This window comes from Nerophis ophidion, linkage group LG03 (assembly GCF_033978795.1).
Source record: "Nerophis ophidion isolate RoL-2023_Sa linkage group LG03, RoL_Noph_v1.0, whole genome shotgun sequence".
NCBI lineage: Eukaryota > Metazoa > Chordata > Actinopteri > Syngnathiformes > Syngnathidae > Nerophis > Nerophis ophidion.
In genome coordinates, this window is record NC_084613.1 from 37,601,276 (window position 1) to 37,621,282 (window position 20,007).

At 43.3% G+C, this 20,007-nt stretch overlaps 1 protein-coding gene across 7 annotated transcripts in view; it reads left to right on the forward strand.

Annotated features, from left to right (window-relative positions):
- Nucleotides 1–20,007, forward strand: part of arel1 (apoptosis resistant E3 ubiquitin protein ligase 1) — a 94,556-nt gene that overhangs the window by 38,815 nt on the left and 35,734 nt on the right. For 5 of the 7 annotated variants that reach the window (XM_061895064.1, XM_061895066.1, XM_061895068.1 and 2 more), the window contains exons 6-11: nucleotides 2,072–2,310; nucleotides 2,383–2,620; nucleotides 2,689–2,858; nucleotides 3,811–3,991; nucleotides 4,459–4,703; nucleotides 4,794–4,871. In XM_061895064.1, the coding sequence (XP_061751048.1) occupies nucleotides 2,072–2,310; nucleotides 2,383–2,620; nucleotides 2,689–2,858; nucleotides 3,811–3,991; nucleotides 4,459–4,703; nucleotides 4,794–4,871 (1,151 nt within the window). The remainder of the gene's footprint in view (nucleotides 1–2,071; nucleotides 2,311–2,382; nucleotides 2,621–2,688; nucleotides 2,859–3,810; nucleotides 3,992–4,458; nucleotides 4,704–4,793; nucleotides 4,872–20,007) is intronic. The other 2 variants (XM_061895069.1, XM_061895067.1) reach the window with 1 other exon arrangement.

Here is a 20,007-nt window from a genome sequence, read left to right on the forward strand (position 1 = left end):
GAAAGGAAAGCAGGCTTTCTCTAAAAATGTCAAACGACACATGCAGCCTGTCCTTTTTCCATCTTCTCTCTACTTTCCTACATTCGCGCCTGACTGCACGAGTGACGTCATTCAACCAGGGCTGAGGCGTGGCTTTAGAACGGCGGCACTTGAAAGTAGCGATTGTGTCCTGTGTTTGTAAACAAATAAGAGTTGAACCCAGAAACCAACTCGTCAGTATTCGGACATACAGAGGCTTCAGAATTATCATCACAAAGAGTTGAAAAAATGGAGGAGAACCGAGCAGGAGACGACGAATTAGACATGCCAGAGTGTTGAGGCGGAGCACACAATTTAACCGGACACTGAGTGGGGATATCAAACAGGATCGGCATATGATCAGAAAACACAGCGTCGCAAATGTCCAAATTAAAAACACACAAACGATACGAAAGCACTAAATCGAGAGTATGCCCGCGTTCGTGTGTGGAATCACACACAGACTGTACAAAGTTAAAAGAGTCAATGACAATCAGGAAGCTCCTGGATAAAGGTTCATTTGGGCAGCAGGTGTGAATATTAAAATCACCAACAATTAGGACACGATCATATTTGGGGAGGATTTCGGCCAGGAATTCAGAAAAGTCATTTATAAAGTCTTTGTGGTATTTGGGTGGTCGATATACGACGACACACAGGACGACATCAGAGGGACCCAGTTCAAACATGCATAGTTCGAAGCTTGAAAAGGAGGATTGCAGGCAGATCTGACAGCATTTAAAGTAATTTTTAAAAACGACTGCTAATCCTCATCCTTTTCGGCCGGATGACCGCGGAGAATTACAATACGAGCATTCCGGGGATGAAAGTTCATTAAGAGCGGCTGACTCACTGGCTCTCAGCCATGTTTCTGTCACACAGAGGACGTCCAGTCCGCGGGAGACGAATAAATCCTTCAGGATAAATGTTTTGTTTGTCAAGGATCTTGCGTTAACAAGACGGAACTTAACGGGGGCCGGCGCGTCCAAGGCCGCTGCTAATCCAGGTGGGGCCCGACACACAGCCCGCAAGTGGCGGGAATTCACGCCGCGCCTGGTGAGGACAGCAGGAGCGAGGCGGGCAAGCTTCCCCCTGCAGACCGACGACGGGAACAATCCAGGACCCGGCGGGATCCAGCGAATGCGGGTGCAGGAAGAAACCAGGTAGCGGACCATACCTCCTTCGGGAAGCCACGGAAAGCTGGGCCAGGAGTGCCCTAACTCTCACCAGCTGGCCGCCATGTTTGCCGGTGGCGCTTTCGCCGTGGGGGAGGAGCCAGTGGGCGAAAAAGGAAAGCAGGAATCCGGCCAGGTGAGAATGCTGACTTGGACGTTGAAAAACCAACATCCAAGTTGATTATGTCCGTGTGAGAGGGACACAGATCCAACAGCGTTTGGCGATCATACACAAACAGTGAGTTGACAGGGACTACAAAAAACGTGAACAGCACAAAAACATACAGCTGACAGCGAGAGACGGCAAGCCACAGCACATACTGGCGCCATCTTGGATTTTCCCATCAAATAGAAGGTTGTGAATCATAATTTGTCCAAAAAAATACAGATCTTTGTTATTTGTTACCAAGTCTGCTATGATTAGTTCACACGCATGTATGATTCCGGAAGTAGGAACACAATTTGTTGCCAGAAGTCAGACGTGACCTGCTATGGAAATTAAAATCAGTGTGCGAAGAAATAATTCCCGGAAAATATTAAGATGATCAAAATATGGTAAATAACATGTTACATATTGTTATTAACGTGTCTGTTACTACATTTTATGTAGACTTACACAGTGTATGTAGAATGTTGATGGAGGGTTTTGAAGTTGTTGTGTAAAGGGCTTTGAAGGCTTCAACACGTGACTTCCATTAGCTCCATTTCTCAAGCGTGTTTTATCATATTTAAAATCCTAAAAAAAAAGACAGGTGTGGTCTTGTCTTATAATGATTGTGAGCAATAAGCAACTTTCCCAAAAAAGTGCAGTTTCCCTTTAAGCATTGCAAATATCCTCCAGTAATTCCTCTTTTGGGTCTGCTCACTCCTTTTGGCAGGTGGAATTACTGTTTCCATCATTGCATTTGTCTTCACCATCAAGTTCCTGTGTGAGCTTGCAGCCAGAGTCGTTAGCTTCCTGCAAAACGAGGACCCGGGTCGACGCGGAGACCGCAGCATCTATGACTATGTGCGGGGCAACTACCTGGATCCACGCTCCTGCAAGGTGTCCTGGGATTGGAAGGAGCCACAAGAAGTGGGGCAGACGATGAGCTTCAGAGTCCAAGTAAAGAGCAAAGTAATCGTTATGGGTTGTAAAGTGTGACATTTCACAGCGGTCCTAATCTGTTTATGCCTCTCGTCTTGGCAGCTGTACTACAAGAACGGCCAGCCTTTCCCGGCCCATAGGCCAGTGGGGTTGAGGGTTAACATCACGCACATTGAACTGGCTCTGGACATACCAATTACACAAGAGGTCTTACAAGAATCAGATGCCAACGTGGTAAAAGTAGCTTTCACCGTGCGCAAGGCCGGCCGCTATGAGGTGGCTGTCAAGCTTGGTGGCCTCAATGTTGCCTACAGCCCGTACTATAAAATCTTCCAGCCAGGTTAGTTTTGATTGATAATCTGTTTCCATGGCCTGCCTTTTTGCTGATTACTGTTTTCTGTTTTTTAGGCACGGTTGTCCCATCTAAGACCAAGATAGCCTACCATTTCTCTACGCTGGTGCTAACACATAGCCAGCAGCACACTCTGCAAATTGAGCCCAGGGATGAATATGGAAACCCTACAAGTAACTCTATATCGTTGACAGATGAGGCCAACTACAGCGTCCATTTGCAGTCTGTAAGTTAGAAGGAATTATCTTCTCTGGGTTTGTTCACACTGCAGGTCAATTCAGAATTTTTTGTTGCCCATGTGCGACCTGTATCAGATTTTTTTCCGGTTATTGTGAACAGTGCAATTCAGATTTTTCATATCCGACACAAGCCTCTTTCTCTTGTGGAAATAAATCGGATATATATGCGATGTGCCATCTGTGTGTGACGTTCCCGCGCACAGGTTGCATTCATCTGACCAGAACACTATCAAAAAGTGCTAAGCGTTATAATTATTCGGCAAAGTAGACAGTTACAAAATTAATAGTTAACAATTCGGCAGAAAACTAGTGAAGATAATATGATTTTGGAACTCACCTGAAAGTTTCACCATTCTGTCTCCGACTGCTCGCCCACAGCTTCAAGCTGACATCAAAGCAAAATATCCCGTCAAACTGCCAGTGCAAAAATACTTGTCCTTTTCCTTCTTAATCTTAAAGTGTCAATGATTGCCACACACACACTAGGTGCGATGAAATAATCTCTGCATTTGTCCCATCCCCACAGGGGAGCAGTGAGCAGCAGCAGCGGCCGCGCCCGGGAATTAGTTGATGGTTTAACCCCCAATTTTCAACCCTTGATGCTGAGTACCAATTTGGTTCAGAAAAGGTTGACTTTGCACAACATTTTTGAAATTGTTACAATTGCCAGTACTGGGAACGATAAGAGCTAATGCCATGTCTACTTTCGTAAACACTGCAGTGCATGTGACGTCATGATGTCATGTCTGCATGAGGGTCAGATTCCGTTTACATTAGAAACAAAACATTTTTTCGTAATGTGAACGGCCACTAAAAAGATTGGGTTTGACAAAGAAATCAGAATTGGACATCCAACCTTGCAGTGTGAACATAGCCCCTCGTCTTACCATTTTGTTTTGAAGCGTTTTCTGAGACGAAGATGTCATGTTTTCGTGGCAGCTGGGCACAGTGGATGATGACAGTATGGAGGGCCATTATAGTAAGACGGTGACCCTAAACAAGCAGCAATGTCAGGTTCTGATGAAACTGACCTTGTGGAAGACTGGCTGTTTCAGAGCCCGCATCTCCTATCTGGATCAGCCACTCAGCAATGGAGAGTTTGACATTATTGTTCTTAACGGTGAGCCAATATTAACGTACTAGTGTTGACATTGTTGCTTGGGATTGAACTCAAGGGTTTAACGTATATCCTGTTTCCTGGGGCGGTATAGCTCGGTTTGTAGAGTGGCCGTGCCAGCAACTTGAGAGTTCCAGGTTCAATCCCCGCTTCCGCCATCCTAGTCACTGCCGTTGTGTCCTTGGGCAAGACACTTTACCCACCTGCTCCCAGTGCCACCCACGCTGGTTTAAATGTAACTTCGATATTGGGTTTCACTATGTAAAAGCGCTTTGAGTCACTAGAGAAAAGCGCTATATAAATATAATTTACTACTACTACTACTTACCATAGTTTAGTTTCCTTGAGCTCTATAGCATTATTTTTGTATAATTTTGATTATACAATTTTCTATTTGCCAATCAATGCAATTTAATCCAGCTGCACATCCTTAATGTGAATGCTTAACCGGCCCTTTCTCTGCCTCGCAGAGAATGAGAAGGCCTACGTGGAGAAGAATGTGTCCACGCCAGGCATCAGCATCTATTTCGAGGCATACCTCTACAGCAGCGGCAACTATAGCAGCAGCTTGTCCCGACCACCAGCCTCCTCTCTGCTGGCTCCCCATAGGAGGCCGTCCATGGCAGACGAGGAGGACGAGCATGACTCTCCTGTGGAGGGGCAATCTGAAAAGGTCAAGAAACCAAAAAAGGTCTATTGTTACATATCACCAAAGGTAAGTACAACAACCAAGTTTTAGTCTAAAACTTAACCGTAACATCTTGTACCATGACATGTAGCTCACGGTTGTATTTTTGTCAAACAGCAATTATCTGTGAAGGAGTTCTACCTGAAAATTATTCCGTGGCGCCTTTTCACCTTTCGAGTATGTCCTGGAACAAAGGTAATTAGAAAACTTGCAGTCAGTAAACGAAAGGAGTAGGGCTGATAATTTTGCCAATATTGGCTTAAAAATCGAAATACATCGGTATTGTTTTTTTCATATGTAATTATTATACCGGTATGCTGTATGAACTGTGCTTTGCTCCACAAAGCAACACGCTTGCTGCGAGTGTGTCGTCCACTTTGTAAAATAATTTTCAAGTTTGTTTTTCGGATAATAAATAAAAGTGTCTTCCTTCAATACTTCTAACCCAGAAGGCTATAGCACACATCAGTCACTTGGAGGCACAAACAGCGTTTAAACTCAGCAAAATAATAAAGAGAGAACGGTGGCTCTGGAAAAAACTACTCAGTTAAAATGGAAACAAGAGACAACAAAGATGAGACAAAAGTAGAACAGACAAAATACATGTCTACCTGTGACAGCATCTGAGAAAGTTTTACTCCTGCGTCGTGTCACACATCTGTTGTCTGCCAATGTCAGAACAAAATCACAACACCTGAAAAAAAACAATCAGTGACATAAAGACATGCAAAATTGTCAATAATTGTATTAGTACATAGTCATATACTTTGTAGTTACTTTGTTCTTATACACATGTTTGTCACATTGAAATTACAAAAGACCAGCATTATTATTTAGATTTGTGCTTACAAATGTATTCAAAGACTAACCTGTCTTAAATGTTGATAGTAGAACTGTTATTTTAGGTTATATATTTTCCATCCATCCATTTTCTACAGCTTGTCCCTTTTTGGGGTCGTGGGGGGTGCTGGAGCCTATCTCAGCTGCATTTGGGCGGAAGGCGGTATACACCCTGGACAAGTTGCTCCTTTATCACAGGGCCATATCAGACAGACAACACACAGTCATGGCGAGAACATGCAAACTCCACACAGAAAGATCCCCAGCCCAGTTTGAACTTACGAGTTCTCAGGCCCTTCGTATTGTGAGGCACATGCACTAACGCCTGTTCCACCGTGCTGCCGGTTATATATATATGTTGCTCTTTTTAATTTCTATATTGTTTTAATTATCCATTTTCTACTGCTTGTCCCTTTTGGGTTGGCGGGGGGTCGCTATTCATCTTATTTTGTATATTCAGAAGAACAAGTGTCTTCTACAGTAGACATTTGATTTTGGTCATATTTTGTCAGCGTTACAGACCCTCTCTGCTGTTTTTAAGGACCTTCTGCAAAAATGCTGGTCAAATATTATCTCCATTACAGTGCTCCAGTGATTTTTAAGAATCTGCTGCAAAAATGTAAGTCTCCCAGGTTTTCTTGAACTGAACTCGCCAGTTGAATAGTCCAAATGATGAAAAAGAGAGGACCTAAAATAAAACCTAGAGGAGGCCCACTAGTATGTCTAGAGATGTTTAACAATTGATTACTATTTCTGAAGTAAACGAGCTAAAGCAACACCTTGGTTAGATCAATCACATGAAAAAAATTGTAATTGCCAAAACAGAAAGGCCCTAAAGGTCTGTTTTGTAGATTAATTCTTATTAACAGTTAATTAACAGATTAATTTAGAGCAAATATATAACAATACAGTTTATGTATTTGCATTTGGCCTCCTCATAATTAATGATTAAAATCCATTCATCCATTTTCTACCGCTTGTCCCTTTTTGGGATGGAGCCTATCTCAGCTGCATTCAGTCGGAAGGTACACCCTGGACAAGTTGCCACCTCATCGCAGGGCCAACACAGATAGACAGACAACATTCACCACTCACATTCACACACTAGGGCCAATTTAGTGTTGCCAATCAACCTATCCCCAGGTGCATGTTTTTGGAGGTGGGAGGAAGCCGGAGTACCCGGAGGTAACCCACGCAGTCAAAGGGAGAGCGGTGGAACATACAAACTCCACACAGAAAGATCCCGTGCCCGGGATTGAACTCAGGACTACTCAGGACCTATCATGATCAATATATATAAATCTAAATTCCTAATTAGCATCAATAGATTGAATATGATCAGGAAAATAAATGTCAACTTTTTTTCTTGTCTGTCCTTTTCACTTCTCCAGTATTTATAGACTTTGTCCATCTTGATAACCTTGTCTGCTTTTTGTTTGATACCGTGCGTTTCAGCTTGTCCAAATGTGTAATTTTTAGACGGTTTCTGGATGTTGTTTTCATACGATTCATTACATTAAAGCCTCTTTCAAAATCTGCACTTGATGCTGGAAGGTAGCACAAATATCCGCAAGCTGTGAGATCTCCTTTAGCTCCTCACATCAGAGTGCTTCAGCCACGATATCTGAAAATGTGCTGATTAATCCTTGTTCAAATTTTTGTTTAATGATTTACTTGAATTCAGCGTATTTTCTGTTAATGGCTTCTATATGTGAGTGGTGAAGAATGGCCTCATAGGTTTTTACTAGTGTGTTTCATCCAGACTCAAAAAATTATGTCTGAGCTCAGTACTTCAATGTCAATTCCAGACCACTCTTTCAATTCCATCCATCCATCCACCTTCAAACGCTTATCTGGGATTGGGTCACGGGGATACCAGCTCCAGCAAAGACCCCCAGACTTTCCTCTACAGAGCAACATTCGCAACTTCCTCCTTGGGAATCCTGAAGCATTCCTTGGCCAGAGAGGAGATGTAAGCCCCACCCATCTGGTCTTTGGCCTGCCTTGTGGTCTCCTCCCAGTGGGAAATGCAATGAGGACCTCCCTAGGGAGACGCTCGTGAGGCATCCGCATGAGATGCCCGAACCACCTAAGCTGGCTCATTTCCAAGCGAAGGAGTCTCTCTCGGGTGACTGATCTTCTCACCCTATATCTAAAGGAGATGCCAGTCACCCTTCTGAAGAAAACAAATTTTTGCCGCTTGTATCCACAATCTTACTCTTTGGGTGATGACCCACACTTCATGATTATAGGTGAGAGTAGGAAAATAGATATTGCGGTAGACTGAAAGCTTTGCCTTCTGGCTCAGCTCTCGTTTCGTCACAACAGTGCGGCAGAGAGACTGCAATACTGCCCAAGCTGCTCCAATTCTTCGGCTGATTTCCTTCTCCATCTTTCCCTCACTCGTGAACAAGACCCCGAGATACTTAAACACCTCCACCTGGGATAGAGTCTCGTTCTCTACCTGGACTGTACAAACCATCGGTTTCCTGCTGTGAACCATGGCCTCAGATTTGGAGATGCTGATCCTCATTACAGCAGCTGAACATTCTGCTGCAAAGAGATCCAGTGAGAGCTGATGGTCACGAACCGATGGTGCCATCAGGACCACATCATTTGCAAACAGCAGTGATGACCTTTAGCTCCCTGAGACATATACCCTCTCTGCCATGGTCACAACTCTGCCTAGAAATCCTGTCCATGAAAATCAAAAAAGGGATAGGTGACAGAGCGCAGCCCTGGCGCAGACTGGAAAAGGATCCGACCTACATCCAAGCACCCGGACACCACTCCCTTTCAATTCATACTCTGGAAATTGAGCATCAAAGTGATCACAGACCTTGCGGAAAAAAGTGATGCTATGCTCCCCATACTATATAACATCAGCTGATGAAAAAGTTGGCACAAACTCTTTGTAGGTACCACAAAACATATAAACCTACAAAACAAGTCAACATGCTCAGCGTGTGAAGCACGTACGTACATTGACAGTAATTATACGTATGACTTTGATAGGCTGCGTAAGTAAACACGGGTTGAAAACCGCATCTTATCACTGGCAGCAGCGCTGGCTAACCGTGCTTTGGAACCCTGCAGTTGCTGCAGGTGCTCGTCATCCTTGCCCTGTCTTTTACAACCGCTAACTGTAATAAATACATTAAGTTGGATTGCAAACTTGTATATGGTAAATATATATGCAAACGCGCGCCTTAGAGGGAACAGTGAATGTAAGTCTTATTTGGACAATCAGTATTTATTTGTGAAATGTATCCAGTGACCAGAATGGTGTACATTAAAGGGAAACTGCAGTTTTTTGTGAATGTTTCCTATCGTTCACAATCCAAAGACATGACACCGGATGCCATGCATCAATGTCCTACTGCTTGTCCCTGGATCGATTAAAAACAACATTTTAAATATTAAAGGTAGATAAAAGTCTGCTTACAATAGAGCCAATGGGAACTCCATTATTCAGCCCATGAAATCCGATTAAAAAAAGCAGTCAATAAGCGCCAACAATACCCCATTTACATTTTGTGACTTGAATATTAACCAAGTATTAGTGAGATTTTAATTATAAGCACTAATGCAAACAAACTACAAACCCCGTTTCCATATGAGTTGGGAAATTGTGTTAGATGTAAATATAAACGGATTACAATGATTTGCAAATCATTTTCAAACCATAATCAGTTGAATATGCAACAAAGACAACATGATATTCAAACTGATAAACTTTTTATTTTTTGCAAATAATCATTAACTTTAGAATTTGATGCCAGCAACACATGACAAAGAAGTTGGGAAATGTGGCAATAAATACTGATAAAGTTGAGGAATGCTCATCAAACACTTATTTGGAACATCCCACAGGTGTGCAGGCTAATTGGAAACAGGTGGGTGGCATGATTGGGTATAAAACAGCTTCCCAAAAAATGCTCAGTCTTTCACAAAAAAGGATGGGGCGAGGTACTCCCCTTTTTCTACAACTGCGTGAGCAAATAGTCAAACAGTTTAAGAACAACGTTTCTCAAAGTGCAATTGCAAAAAATTTAGGGATTTCAACATCTACGGTCCATAATATCATCAAAAGGTTCAGAGAATCTGGAGAAATCACTCCACGTAAGCGGCATGGCCGGAAACCAACATTGAATGACAGTGACCTTCGATCCCTCTGATGGCACTATATCACAAACCGACATCAATCTCTAAATGAAATCACCACATGGACTCAGGAACACTTCAGAAAACCACTGTCACTAAATACAGTTGTCACTACATCTGTAAGTTCAAGTTAAAGCTCTACTATGCAAAGCGAAGGGCATTTATCAACAACATCCAGAAACACCGCCGGCTTCTCTGGGCCCGAGATCATCTAAGATGGAGTGATGAAAAGTGGAAAAGTGTTCTGTGGTCTGACGAGTCCACATTTCAAATTGTTTTTGGAAATATTCGATATCCTGTCACCCGGACCAAAGGGGAAGCCAACCATCCACACTGTTATCGACGCAAAGTTCAAAAGCCAGCATCTGTGATGGTATGGGGGTGCATTAGTGTCCAATGCATGGGTAATTTACACATCTGTGAAAGCACCATTAAAGCTGAAAGGTACATACAGGTTTTGGAACAACATATGCTGCCATGTAAGCGCCGTCTTTTTCATGCACGCTCCTGCTTATTTCAGCTAGACAATGCCAAGCCACATTCAGCACGTGTTACAACAGCGTGGCTTTGTAAAAAAAGAGTGCGGGTACTTTCCTGGCCCGCCTGCAGTCCAGACCTGTCTCCCATCGAAAATGTGTGGCGCATTATGAAGCGTAAAATACGACAGCGGAGACCCCGGACTGTTGAACGACTGAAGCTCTACATAAAACAAGAATGGGAAATAATTCCACTTTCAAAGCTTCAACAATTAGTTTCCTCAGGTCCCAAACGTTTATTGAGTGTTGTTAAAACAAAGGTGATGTAACACAGTGGTGAACATTCCCTTTCCCAATTACTTTGGCACGTGTTGCGGCCATGAAATTCTAAGTTAATTATTATTTGCAAAAAAAACCTAAAGTTTATGAGTTTGAACATGAAATATCTTTCCTTTGTAGTGCATTCAACTGAATGTGGGTTGAAAAGGATTTGCAAATCATTGTATTCCGTTTATATTTACATCTAACACAATTTCCCAACTCATATGGAAACAGGGTTTGTATGTAAAGCGGCAGCATGATCACTTCCCTGTTAAGAATGTTTACACTATCGATGGTCTGCTACTTCCTCGCTTCCTTGCTCACTGGGAGATTATTGTAGATCATAAATCATGCCTCTCACCTGTGAAGTAGATGGCTGAGAATGTAATCTGACAAGTTGGTACATTTTGACAGCCATGTAAGAGCCCAAACTGGCAAAAACGACACAAAGACACTTGGTCCACAGCACCCAACCACCCTATTCCTTCGCGAGTATTATGAGACATTCTTCATCTATTGGGAATATATGAACATCCTAGCATTCAGCATCCTCATGACAGCAGACATTGCATAGTGAGTGTTTTAGTATGTGTTTTGGCTCTCATGAAGTCTGCAATGAGTAGTAATCCCTAATGAATGGAAAATGCAAACGTGATGAGTTTTTTAAATTCTTGCGCCACGTATGCGTAAAATTATAAAATACTCATTAAATGTTATTATAAATTTACCTCTTACTACATTACCGTACATATATTCTTACATCATATATATAAAACCCTAATGGAGGTGTTTGGACTTTTCTTTAGGAGCTTTATAGGCAGAATTGAGCGGCTACCATAGGCTTCATTGTAAGCAAACTTCTGATTGCATTTATTTATCATTTAGAATGCATTTAAAAAAATAACATCCATCCTCATGGCCATTAAAGGGTCTGTTTGCAACATTTCCACAGATGCCTAGATGTTGCCAACGTTCCATCGTATTTTACACAGTATATCCTGCCCTCTCACGTCTTCTACGTCATGACGTAATTACGTACGTACATAACACACACACGCATTAGCTTTAGGTGTTGTTGGCCAATAATAGCAATTTGGATAGCTAGCATTAGCTGTCATTTAATGGAAGGGAATAAGCGGTAGAAAAATGGATGGATGGATGGATAATGGAAACTTTATCATACCAATAACATGATTGCAAATTGTTCATTGCTTCTCTTGGACTGCTTTATGTGTGCACGCGCTCCCTACGTGTACGTGTTGACATAACCGGGTCAAACAATTGTGTTCTGTTAAACCACTAATAGCAACATAAGCTAGTGGGTGTGGTGTTCTTGTTATATTTTTACTTTGAAATATGTTACTGTGAGGATGTAACAAACAGCTCCTTTAATTGTTTACTTGCTTATTTGTCTTTATAATTAATTTATACCTACTTCCTTTACAAGCAATAACAGGAATATGGGAAACTTCACCTATAGGATCCAACATTTATGTATTAATTTCACAGTCACACTGGTTGATTTTTTTTCTTCCTAAAAAGTTACTGAATCGATTTTAATTACTGTTTGGATCATGTCTTTATCAATTAACTAATATTGTCCCTAAATCCTATCGCAAACATTAAATTAGGATTTCAATTGAAGTGTTGTTAAAATCAAACTATTTATAAAGCACTTTTCATACATAAAAGAAATGCCACGCAAAGTGCTTTTAAGACTTTATAATTGATGGTTCACATCCTCCCTCAACATCCATCCATCAGCAATCACGCACAAATGAATGCATGGCTGAGTACTTTTGCGTCGGACCAGTTCTTCCTCCCAGGGAATTTAAGTTACTGGTCAATCCCAAGTTCTTTTGATGACATATATGCTGAGTAAGAAGGACCATCGAGCCAGAATTGGAATATTTTTCAGGTTTTACTAAAGCTTTACTAGGTCAACTTAACCGATACATTCATATCGGCTTCTCCAGTTGATCTGGCATTCAAAGGGAAAAACACACTCTTTTCACACAAAAGAAAGCCCTCCCCCCCTCCTCTCAACACCATAAGGTGATAAGAGATGTGAGGGATGTATTCACATTCCGATGGTTTACTACACTAACCTGGGATCTGAAGACAGAGAGACTGGTAGAATACACAAAGGAAAAGTACTAGCTACTCTCAACATGGCTATGTAAAAAGAACTCTTAAACATATCAGCATCTTTCAACAGAACACAGGAGCCGAAATTAATCATTAAACCTTTAACTTGTAAAGAAACGCTAGCAAAAGTCAGTTGACCATGAACATAATGAAATTCGCTTAATTCCACCTACTAAGCCCACTAAAAATATATATACCCGCTGTAAGTATGCATTTAACGTAGTAAAAGGCACATTAATAATATGTAATATTACGTTTTTAGGTAATTTTAAGTATACGGCGGCATCACAACGTTCGCTCTTGCCTACCACTAATCATGGCAGACTCTATGAGATCCAACGACTATGACTACTTTGGGACAAATAATGATCCAGAACCTTATATTTTTGAGCCTGAATATACAGAGGATGAGCTACAAGTTTTAGAAGCGGAGTGTTAAGCAGATCAAGCACGTAGCAGTATTGCTAATTGCTAAACAAGAAAAACTATTTGCGAACATAATAAAACAATCACTTACTCTGCAATTTCTGCTCTCGGTGGTAAGATGACTGATGAGATGATTATATATTCCTGTTTGGATAAAAAATGTAACATAATCCTCTTCAAGGGTTAAAAAAAAGGTGGGTGCAAACAATTGCTTTTTGTGACGATATCCAGGTCTAAGTTGAATGTCAAAATTGACCAACTTCTTGGTTTATGGACACAACCTTCTATTATACAAGTGAGAGGCATGATGTATGATCTAGCACAAACTTTTACCAACTCAGATGCGATGCAGCAGCTCACCGGTTGTGTAGGTCATTAACTGCATAAGCTAGTTACTGTTATGATCCGCCTCCCGGATCGTGCATGGTTTTGGGTTTTGAGTCTTTTGTGTTTCTTGTTTATTGTTTGACTCTTCCGATTCTTGGTTTGTGCACTTCCTTGTTTGTATTTGTCACCATGGCGACCTGATTTGTTCACCTGCCTTTGTTTGCACAGCTGTTTTTCTTTAGAGACGCTATATAACCTGCCTGTTTCAGTTACTCGTTCTCTTCTCTTAGTCTGTGTTACATACAGTTTGTGTTCACAAGTGACGACTCGGTTTTCATGTATTTTGTTTTCGCTAGCTCTCACGTTTAGCCTCGTTTCTTTGAGTGTACTCGCTAACGCTTCCGCGCTTAGCTGCCTTTTTTTCGCCTAGCACTAATGCTAGTTAGCTCTTTGTTTTGCCTTTGAGACCCAGTGTTTTTGTTATCAGCCTGTTTTTAGTTAAATAAATACTTTATTCTTACCTGTACGCTGTGTCCGAGCCTGAACTGCATCCAGGAAGAGCACCTCTCGCACCAAGATGCCACCGAGACGTCACATTAAGAGAAGAGCAACAGGCTCTTTAGCTGCGGGCAAAATGGAGGTCGAAGATGAGGGAACGTGGGACATTCTCCGAGCCATGGATAAGGAATCGCTCTACTGTTCGCCGGACGTGGAGATGGTCTGGGGCCCTGGTGGGGTTCTGGACCCGCTCACCTCCGTCTGGCTAGGTGAGGACGACGCCCAGCCAGCTCGCTCATGTTCGCAAAAGCGGAAGTCGCGAAGGAGGACTTCGCCTGGCGACAGAGACGTTCCCACTTCATGACCTCTTCCCCCGGTACACAGCCACCAACAATCCGTCCAATATCCCCCGCCATTGTTGGTAATCCCGTTTCACACTTTGCAAAACATTTTACCGAATGGGCTGTCCGTCAGCTGGAGACCGGCACGGATGACGTCACTACGTTGACGCCCCCTGTGGCCGCGCCTCCTGATGACACGCGCCCAGAGAAAATTTCCCCGTCCACTATTGTTGACGTCATCGACAAGGACATTTTTTTCATTCTGTTAATTCTAACTGTCAGTCACTCACTAAGGACTTTTAATTCTAAAAGCGGACCCTATCAGGACAATTTTATTAATTTTAAATATAATCAGTCCCGGTCAACTGCTGTCTTTCAAGCCCAGCTTACCATTAATTTGGCCCCAACCCCTATGGTTCAAACCCCGCCCACTCCTCAGCCTGTCACGTCCTGCCCCCACTTCACCCGATTTTGAAACTGACTTGGAAAAGTATAGTCCTGCGTGGGTAGATGAGTGGTACTGGAGAGTTCAAATTGAACTTAAGCTAGAGGAGCAATTCCTAGCGGCACAGAACACTCTGCCGACTATTTCTGAGCACAAATCGCCCTTCCCAAGGGGCGGAGTCTACCCTCCTCCTGGCCTCCCTCCGCCCACCCACCCTGTGAGGCAGTCTCTGACCACAGTGAGCGTGCCCGGGATTCATGCCTTGGGGGGGTGACTAATGCTGGTGGCTGTGCTGCGGAGGTAGCACAGCTGATTCCCACTAAGCCCCAGCCTCCTGTGCGTCCGCCCTCACCAGTAGTCCGGCTAGCTCCCCCTTGGCCGCCGCCACCAGTGGTCCGGTTAGTACCACCTAGACCTCCTCACCGGTGTTCCGTTCGGTTAAGCCACAGTCCCCAGCTAGACCTCCTCCACCTGTGTTCAGTCCTTGCCGTAGTTGTAGTCTTAGTTCTAGTCCCAGCCCTGTTTTTAGTGAGAGTCCAAATCCTTGTCTGAGTTCTTGTCTTAGTCCATGCCCTAGTCCAAGCCTGAGTCCTTGTCTGTTTCCTAGTCGTAGTTCAAGTCCTAGCCCTCGTCATAGTCCCAGTGCGAGTCAGTGCTAGTCCGACTCGTAGACTGAGTCGTAGTCCGAGTCCTAGTCCTTGCCCTAGTCCTTGCCTAAGTTCTTGGCCAAGCCCTAGTTCGACTGCTAGTCCTAGTCCTTGCCTAAGTCCTTACCCGAGTCCTAGGCGGACTCCTAGTCACGTTCCCCGTCGTAGTCCCAGTTCTGTTCGTAGTGATAGTCCTAGTTCTTGTCTTAGTCCCTGTCCTCGTCATAGTCACAGTCCCTGTCGTAGTCCTAGTCCTAGTAGTAGTCCTATTCGTAGTGGTCGTTCAAGTCCTGTTCCTAAGCTGGTTCACACACCAGCCCTTGACCCCGGTCTGGATTCCGCTCCAGCGCCAGACTTTTGGCTGGATCACACTCGAACATCTGACTCTTGGCTGGATCACGCTCCAGCATCTGACCTAAGGCTGGATCACACTCCAGCGCCTGCTTCAACGATGACGACGCCGCCTGTTCCCACGATGGCGACGACGCCACCTGTCTCCTTGATGACAACGGTGCCGCCTGCTTCGGCTGCTGCACCCTTACCTGAATCATCTGCGGAACCAGCGCCGTCTTTATCTGCTGCACCAACACTGGCTTCGTCTGCTGCATCTGCTCCTCGGCCGGCCCCAGCGGCTGCTCCTCGGCCATCTGGTGCTCCCGGGCCTGCTTTGGCGCGCCAGCCTCCACGTCAGACACGGGCGTGGCCGTACCCAGGGCGTCCTCCTCATCGGGCACACCCTCCTCCACGTCGGCCGCAGATGTGGCCTCTACGAGGTCGCCCGCCGAGACTTCTTCGGCAGCAGCGTTGCATCCGCCGCCGCCACCTGATGTGTCCTCAATGGATTCGGGGACACAAGACTGGGCGACCGGCCACCGTGTCCTCCCTCCGCACTCCCTTCACGTTTGAACTTTGTTGTTGTGGGAGGGGGGGTTCAAGATTTTTGGGACATCTGGGATTTGTCCCTTAAGAGGGGGGGGTACTGTTATGATCCGCCCTCCGGATCATGTATGGTTTTGAATCTTTTGTGTTTCTTGTTTATTGTTTGACTCTTCCGATTCTTGGTTTGTGCACCTCCTTGTTTGTGTTTGTCACCATGGCGACTTGATTTGTTCACCTGCCTATGTTTGCACACCTGTCTTCATTAGAGATGCTATTTAACCGGCCTGTTTCAGTTACTAGTTCTCTTATTCTGTGTTACATACAGTTTGTGTTCACAAGTGACCACTCAGTTTTCATGTATTTTGTATTCGCTAGCTTCCACGTTTAGCCTCCTTGTTTCTTTGAGTATACTCGCTAATGCTTCCGCGCTTAGCCGCCTTTTGTTCGCCTAGCACTAATGCTAGTTAGTTCTTTGTTTTGCCTTTGAGACCCAGTGTTTTTGTTATCAGCCTGTTTTTAGTTAAATAAATACTTTATTCTTACCTGTACGCTGTGTCCGAGCCCGAACTGCATCCAGGAAGAGCACCACTCGCACCAAGATGCCACCGAGACGTCACAGTTACCTCTCTGTGACCACAGTGCCGCTAAAAGTACTTCCTCAGCGTTGAAGGTTATAACAACAATATCCCTAATACTTGGTTAATAATCAAGTCACGACTTGTAAATTGAGTTTTGGGACTCTTTGGAGGGCTTTATGGGCTTTATGACTCCCATTTATTAGCTTAATATTAGCCACCTTGTACTTGCTGTATTTGAAAAATTAGAATACATCCAAAAAAGAAAAATATATTCCTGTCTTACATATAAGTGATTGGCAAGACTAAAAAACAATTGCAGTTCTCCTTGAAGACAGCTTATAACCTCTTAAAAGTTGTAATTGATTCTTAATTTCATAGGCAAAAGAATAAGTCCCTCCAGAATTAAACTGTATTTTCTTTTTTTAATGTTTTTTTTCTTCTTTTTTTAATGTTTTCATGGTTTGCTCGATGTGGGGGGCCGCGGATTCAAGAAGCCGGCATTTATCTCACTCCGGACTTTTCCTGGATATGTAACGGCTGCTAAAAGGCGCCAATCTTCACTGCCATTTTATGTGCACTCTTTTCACTCTGCCGTGAAGCAAATAGCACTGACTTTTCCGAGATTTCGCAAATACACGCACAATCACGGGTTAAGGACAGTTGTAGACAGACGAACGACAAGCGAACGACAAACCGTTTATTCCAGCCTTCCAGAGGAGCAGAAACAAACTCCGTCCTGCCAATTGAGACATGTAACAGCTGCTGAACAGCAACACTATGGAACGTCCCAAGCATTGCCGTCCGTCAATACCCACAGGCAGTCTTTGTTGGCACTGACAGGGTTGACTTGTGGAAAATACTTTGACAACTTCATTTTTGTATTTGTAGAAAGTACACAACACACAACATTAACATCATCCCTGACGAGCGTTGTATACACACACACACACACACACACACCATTCAACTCCCACTAACCATTCCCTGTATCTGCTGATATTTGACACAGGCCCCTGAAATAGCTGTCCATGATACTATTTATCTATATATTCTTTTATTTTTGACCTCTGGAACAGCTTGTCCTCATCCATTTATGTCAACTAGTTGAAATTGCGTCTCAAAACCTTTTGGTCCATCCCCGCCTATTAGGACATTTTAAAGTGTGATATGGTGAATACAGAGTATTTTATTTTGAAGTTGAACCAGATCATTTATTTTGTGGTTGTGCATGACATCCTGTCCCTCACAAGCATATTTTAGCTAAACTGATGAACCGTGTTGCACAGTATGGCAAATATATAGCTGCGTATATTTAGCACAGTGATACGGTATGGCACCGCTATGGCAGTGCCGTGCCCAGGAAGTCCGCCGGCGGTGAAAACTGACATATTGAATAGAATGGAAATAGAAAGAGTCTGCCACTAACTCTTTTGCCTTACCCTTCCATTATGCATCCAGTGGAAATCAGGGATACATACACCTTCGCTTTTCCTTGTCTTTCTTATACTCATCCAATCGCCATTTAGAATACATTCACAGCCTCACAGGCACTTGCAAAGCTTGTTTAAAAAAATGCACATTTCCCTCACTCCGTTGGAAGCCACAAGGAGGCGGCTGAAAAGTCAAGGGTTGCCAACCTCAGAGAGTGAGTCGGTTTTGAACACAGTCACTTTGAATTTAATCAATGTTGGGCACGACGTGGCAAAGTTGGTAGAGTGGCTGTGCCAGCAATATGAGGGTTACTGGTTCAATCCCCACCTTCTACCATCCTAGTCACGTCCGTTGTGTCCTTGGGCAAGACACTTCACCCTTGCTCCTGATGGGTCCTGGTGAGCGCCTTGCATGGCAGCCCCAACCGTCAGTGTGTGAATGTGTGTGTGAATGGGCGAATGTGTAAATACTGTCAAAGCGCTTTGGGCTCCTTTTAAAAAGGGGTATAAAGGCGCTATACAAGTACAACCCACTTACCATGTTAAAGGAATTGTTTGCAACCTTTTATGCGGGTGCCTTGAAGGTGCTAAACTACTAAAGTGATGTGAGCATTTATCACACTGTCCTTTGGTTTTGAATAGAATATGGTTTAATGTCATTGCACTTGGAAAAAAAAAAGTGTGTGATTGATTTTATTTCCTTCGAGCACATAACACACTCATTAGCTTTGTAGCTTTGATTATTGTCAGCTAATGATAGCAATTTGGTGGTAGCAATTTGTGACATCAGCAGATAGCTCCATATACTATGGGAGTGATTTACACAGCGCTTTGCGCGGGGTCGCCATTTTAGTTCGACGTTGTAGTCAATAAGCTCATTCTTTTTGTCTATCCTCTTGCTGTGGGGCAGCCTCACTTGTACATGCACATACATCCTCTGCTGTTGCCATTTCTAATGAAAAGTAGCATATAGTTCAAACCTATATCTGGCAGTAGACTCACTATGGAAGTTTTAAATACTACAATATGGCTGACAAGCAGTAGACGTAGAGGCACATACAGTCGCGATCAAAAGTTTACATACACTTGTAAAGAACATAATGTCATGGCTGTCTTCAGTTTCCAATAATTTCCAGAACTGTTATTTTTTTGTGGTTAAGTGATTGGAGCACATACTTGTTGGTCACAAAAAACATTCTAGAAGTTTTGTTCTTTTATAAATTTATTATGGGTCTACTGAAAATGTGACCAAATCTGCTGGGTCAAAAGTTTCAGTGCAAAAAGGCGCTTTTGGTAGCCATCCACAAGCTTCTGGCTGAATTTTTGACCAATCCTCTTGACAAAATTGGTGCAGTTCAGCTAAATTTGTTGGTTTTCTGACATGGACTTGTTTCTTCAGCATTGTCCACACGTTTAAGTCAGGACTTAGCGTACAGGTAATGACCCCAAACAGGCGTCAAAAATGATAAAGGTACGGCTAAATCAGGCCAGAATAAAGGTTTTAGAATGGCCTTCCCAAAGTCCTGACAAACCTGTGGACAATGCTGAAGAAACAAGTCCATGTCAGGAAAAACCACAAATTTAGTTGAACTGCACCAATTGTGTCAAAAATTAAACCAGAAGCTTGTGGATGGCTGCCAATAGCGCCTTATTGCAGTGAAACTTGCCAAGTGACATGTAACCTAATATAAACTTGATGTTTGTATACTTTTGACCCAGCAGATTTGGTCACAATTTCAGTAGACCCATAATAAATTTATAAAAGAACAAAACTTCTAGAATGTTTTTTGTGACCAACAAGTATGTGCTCC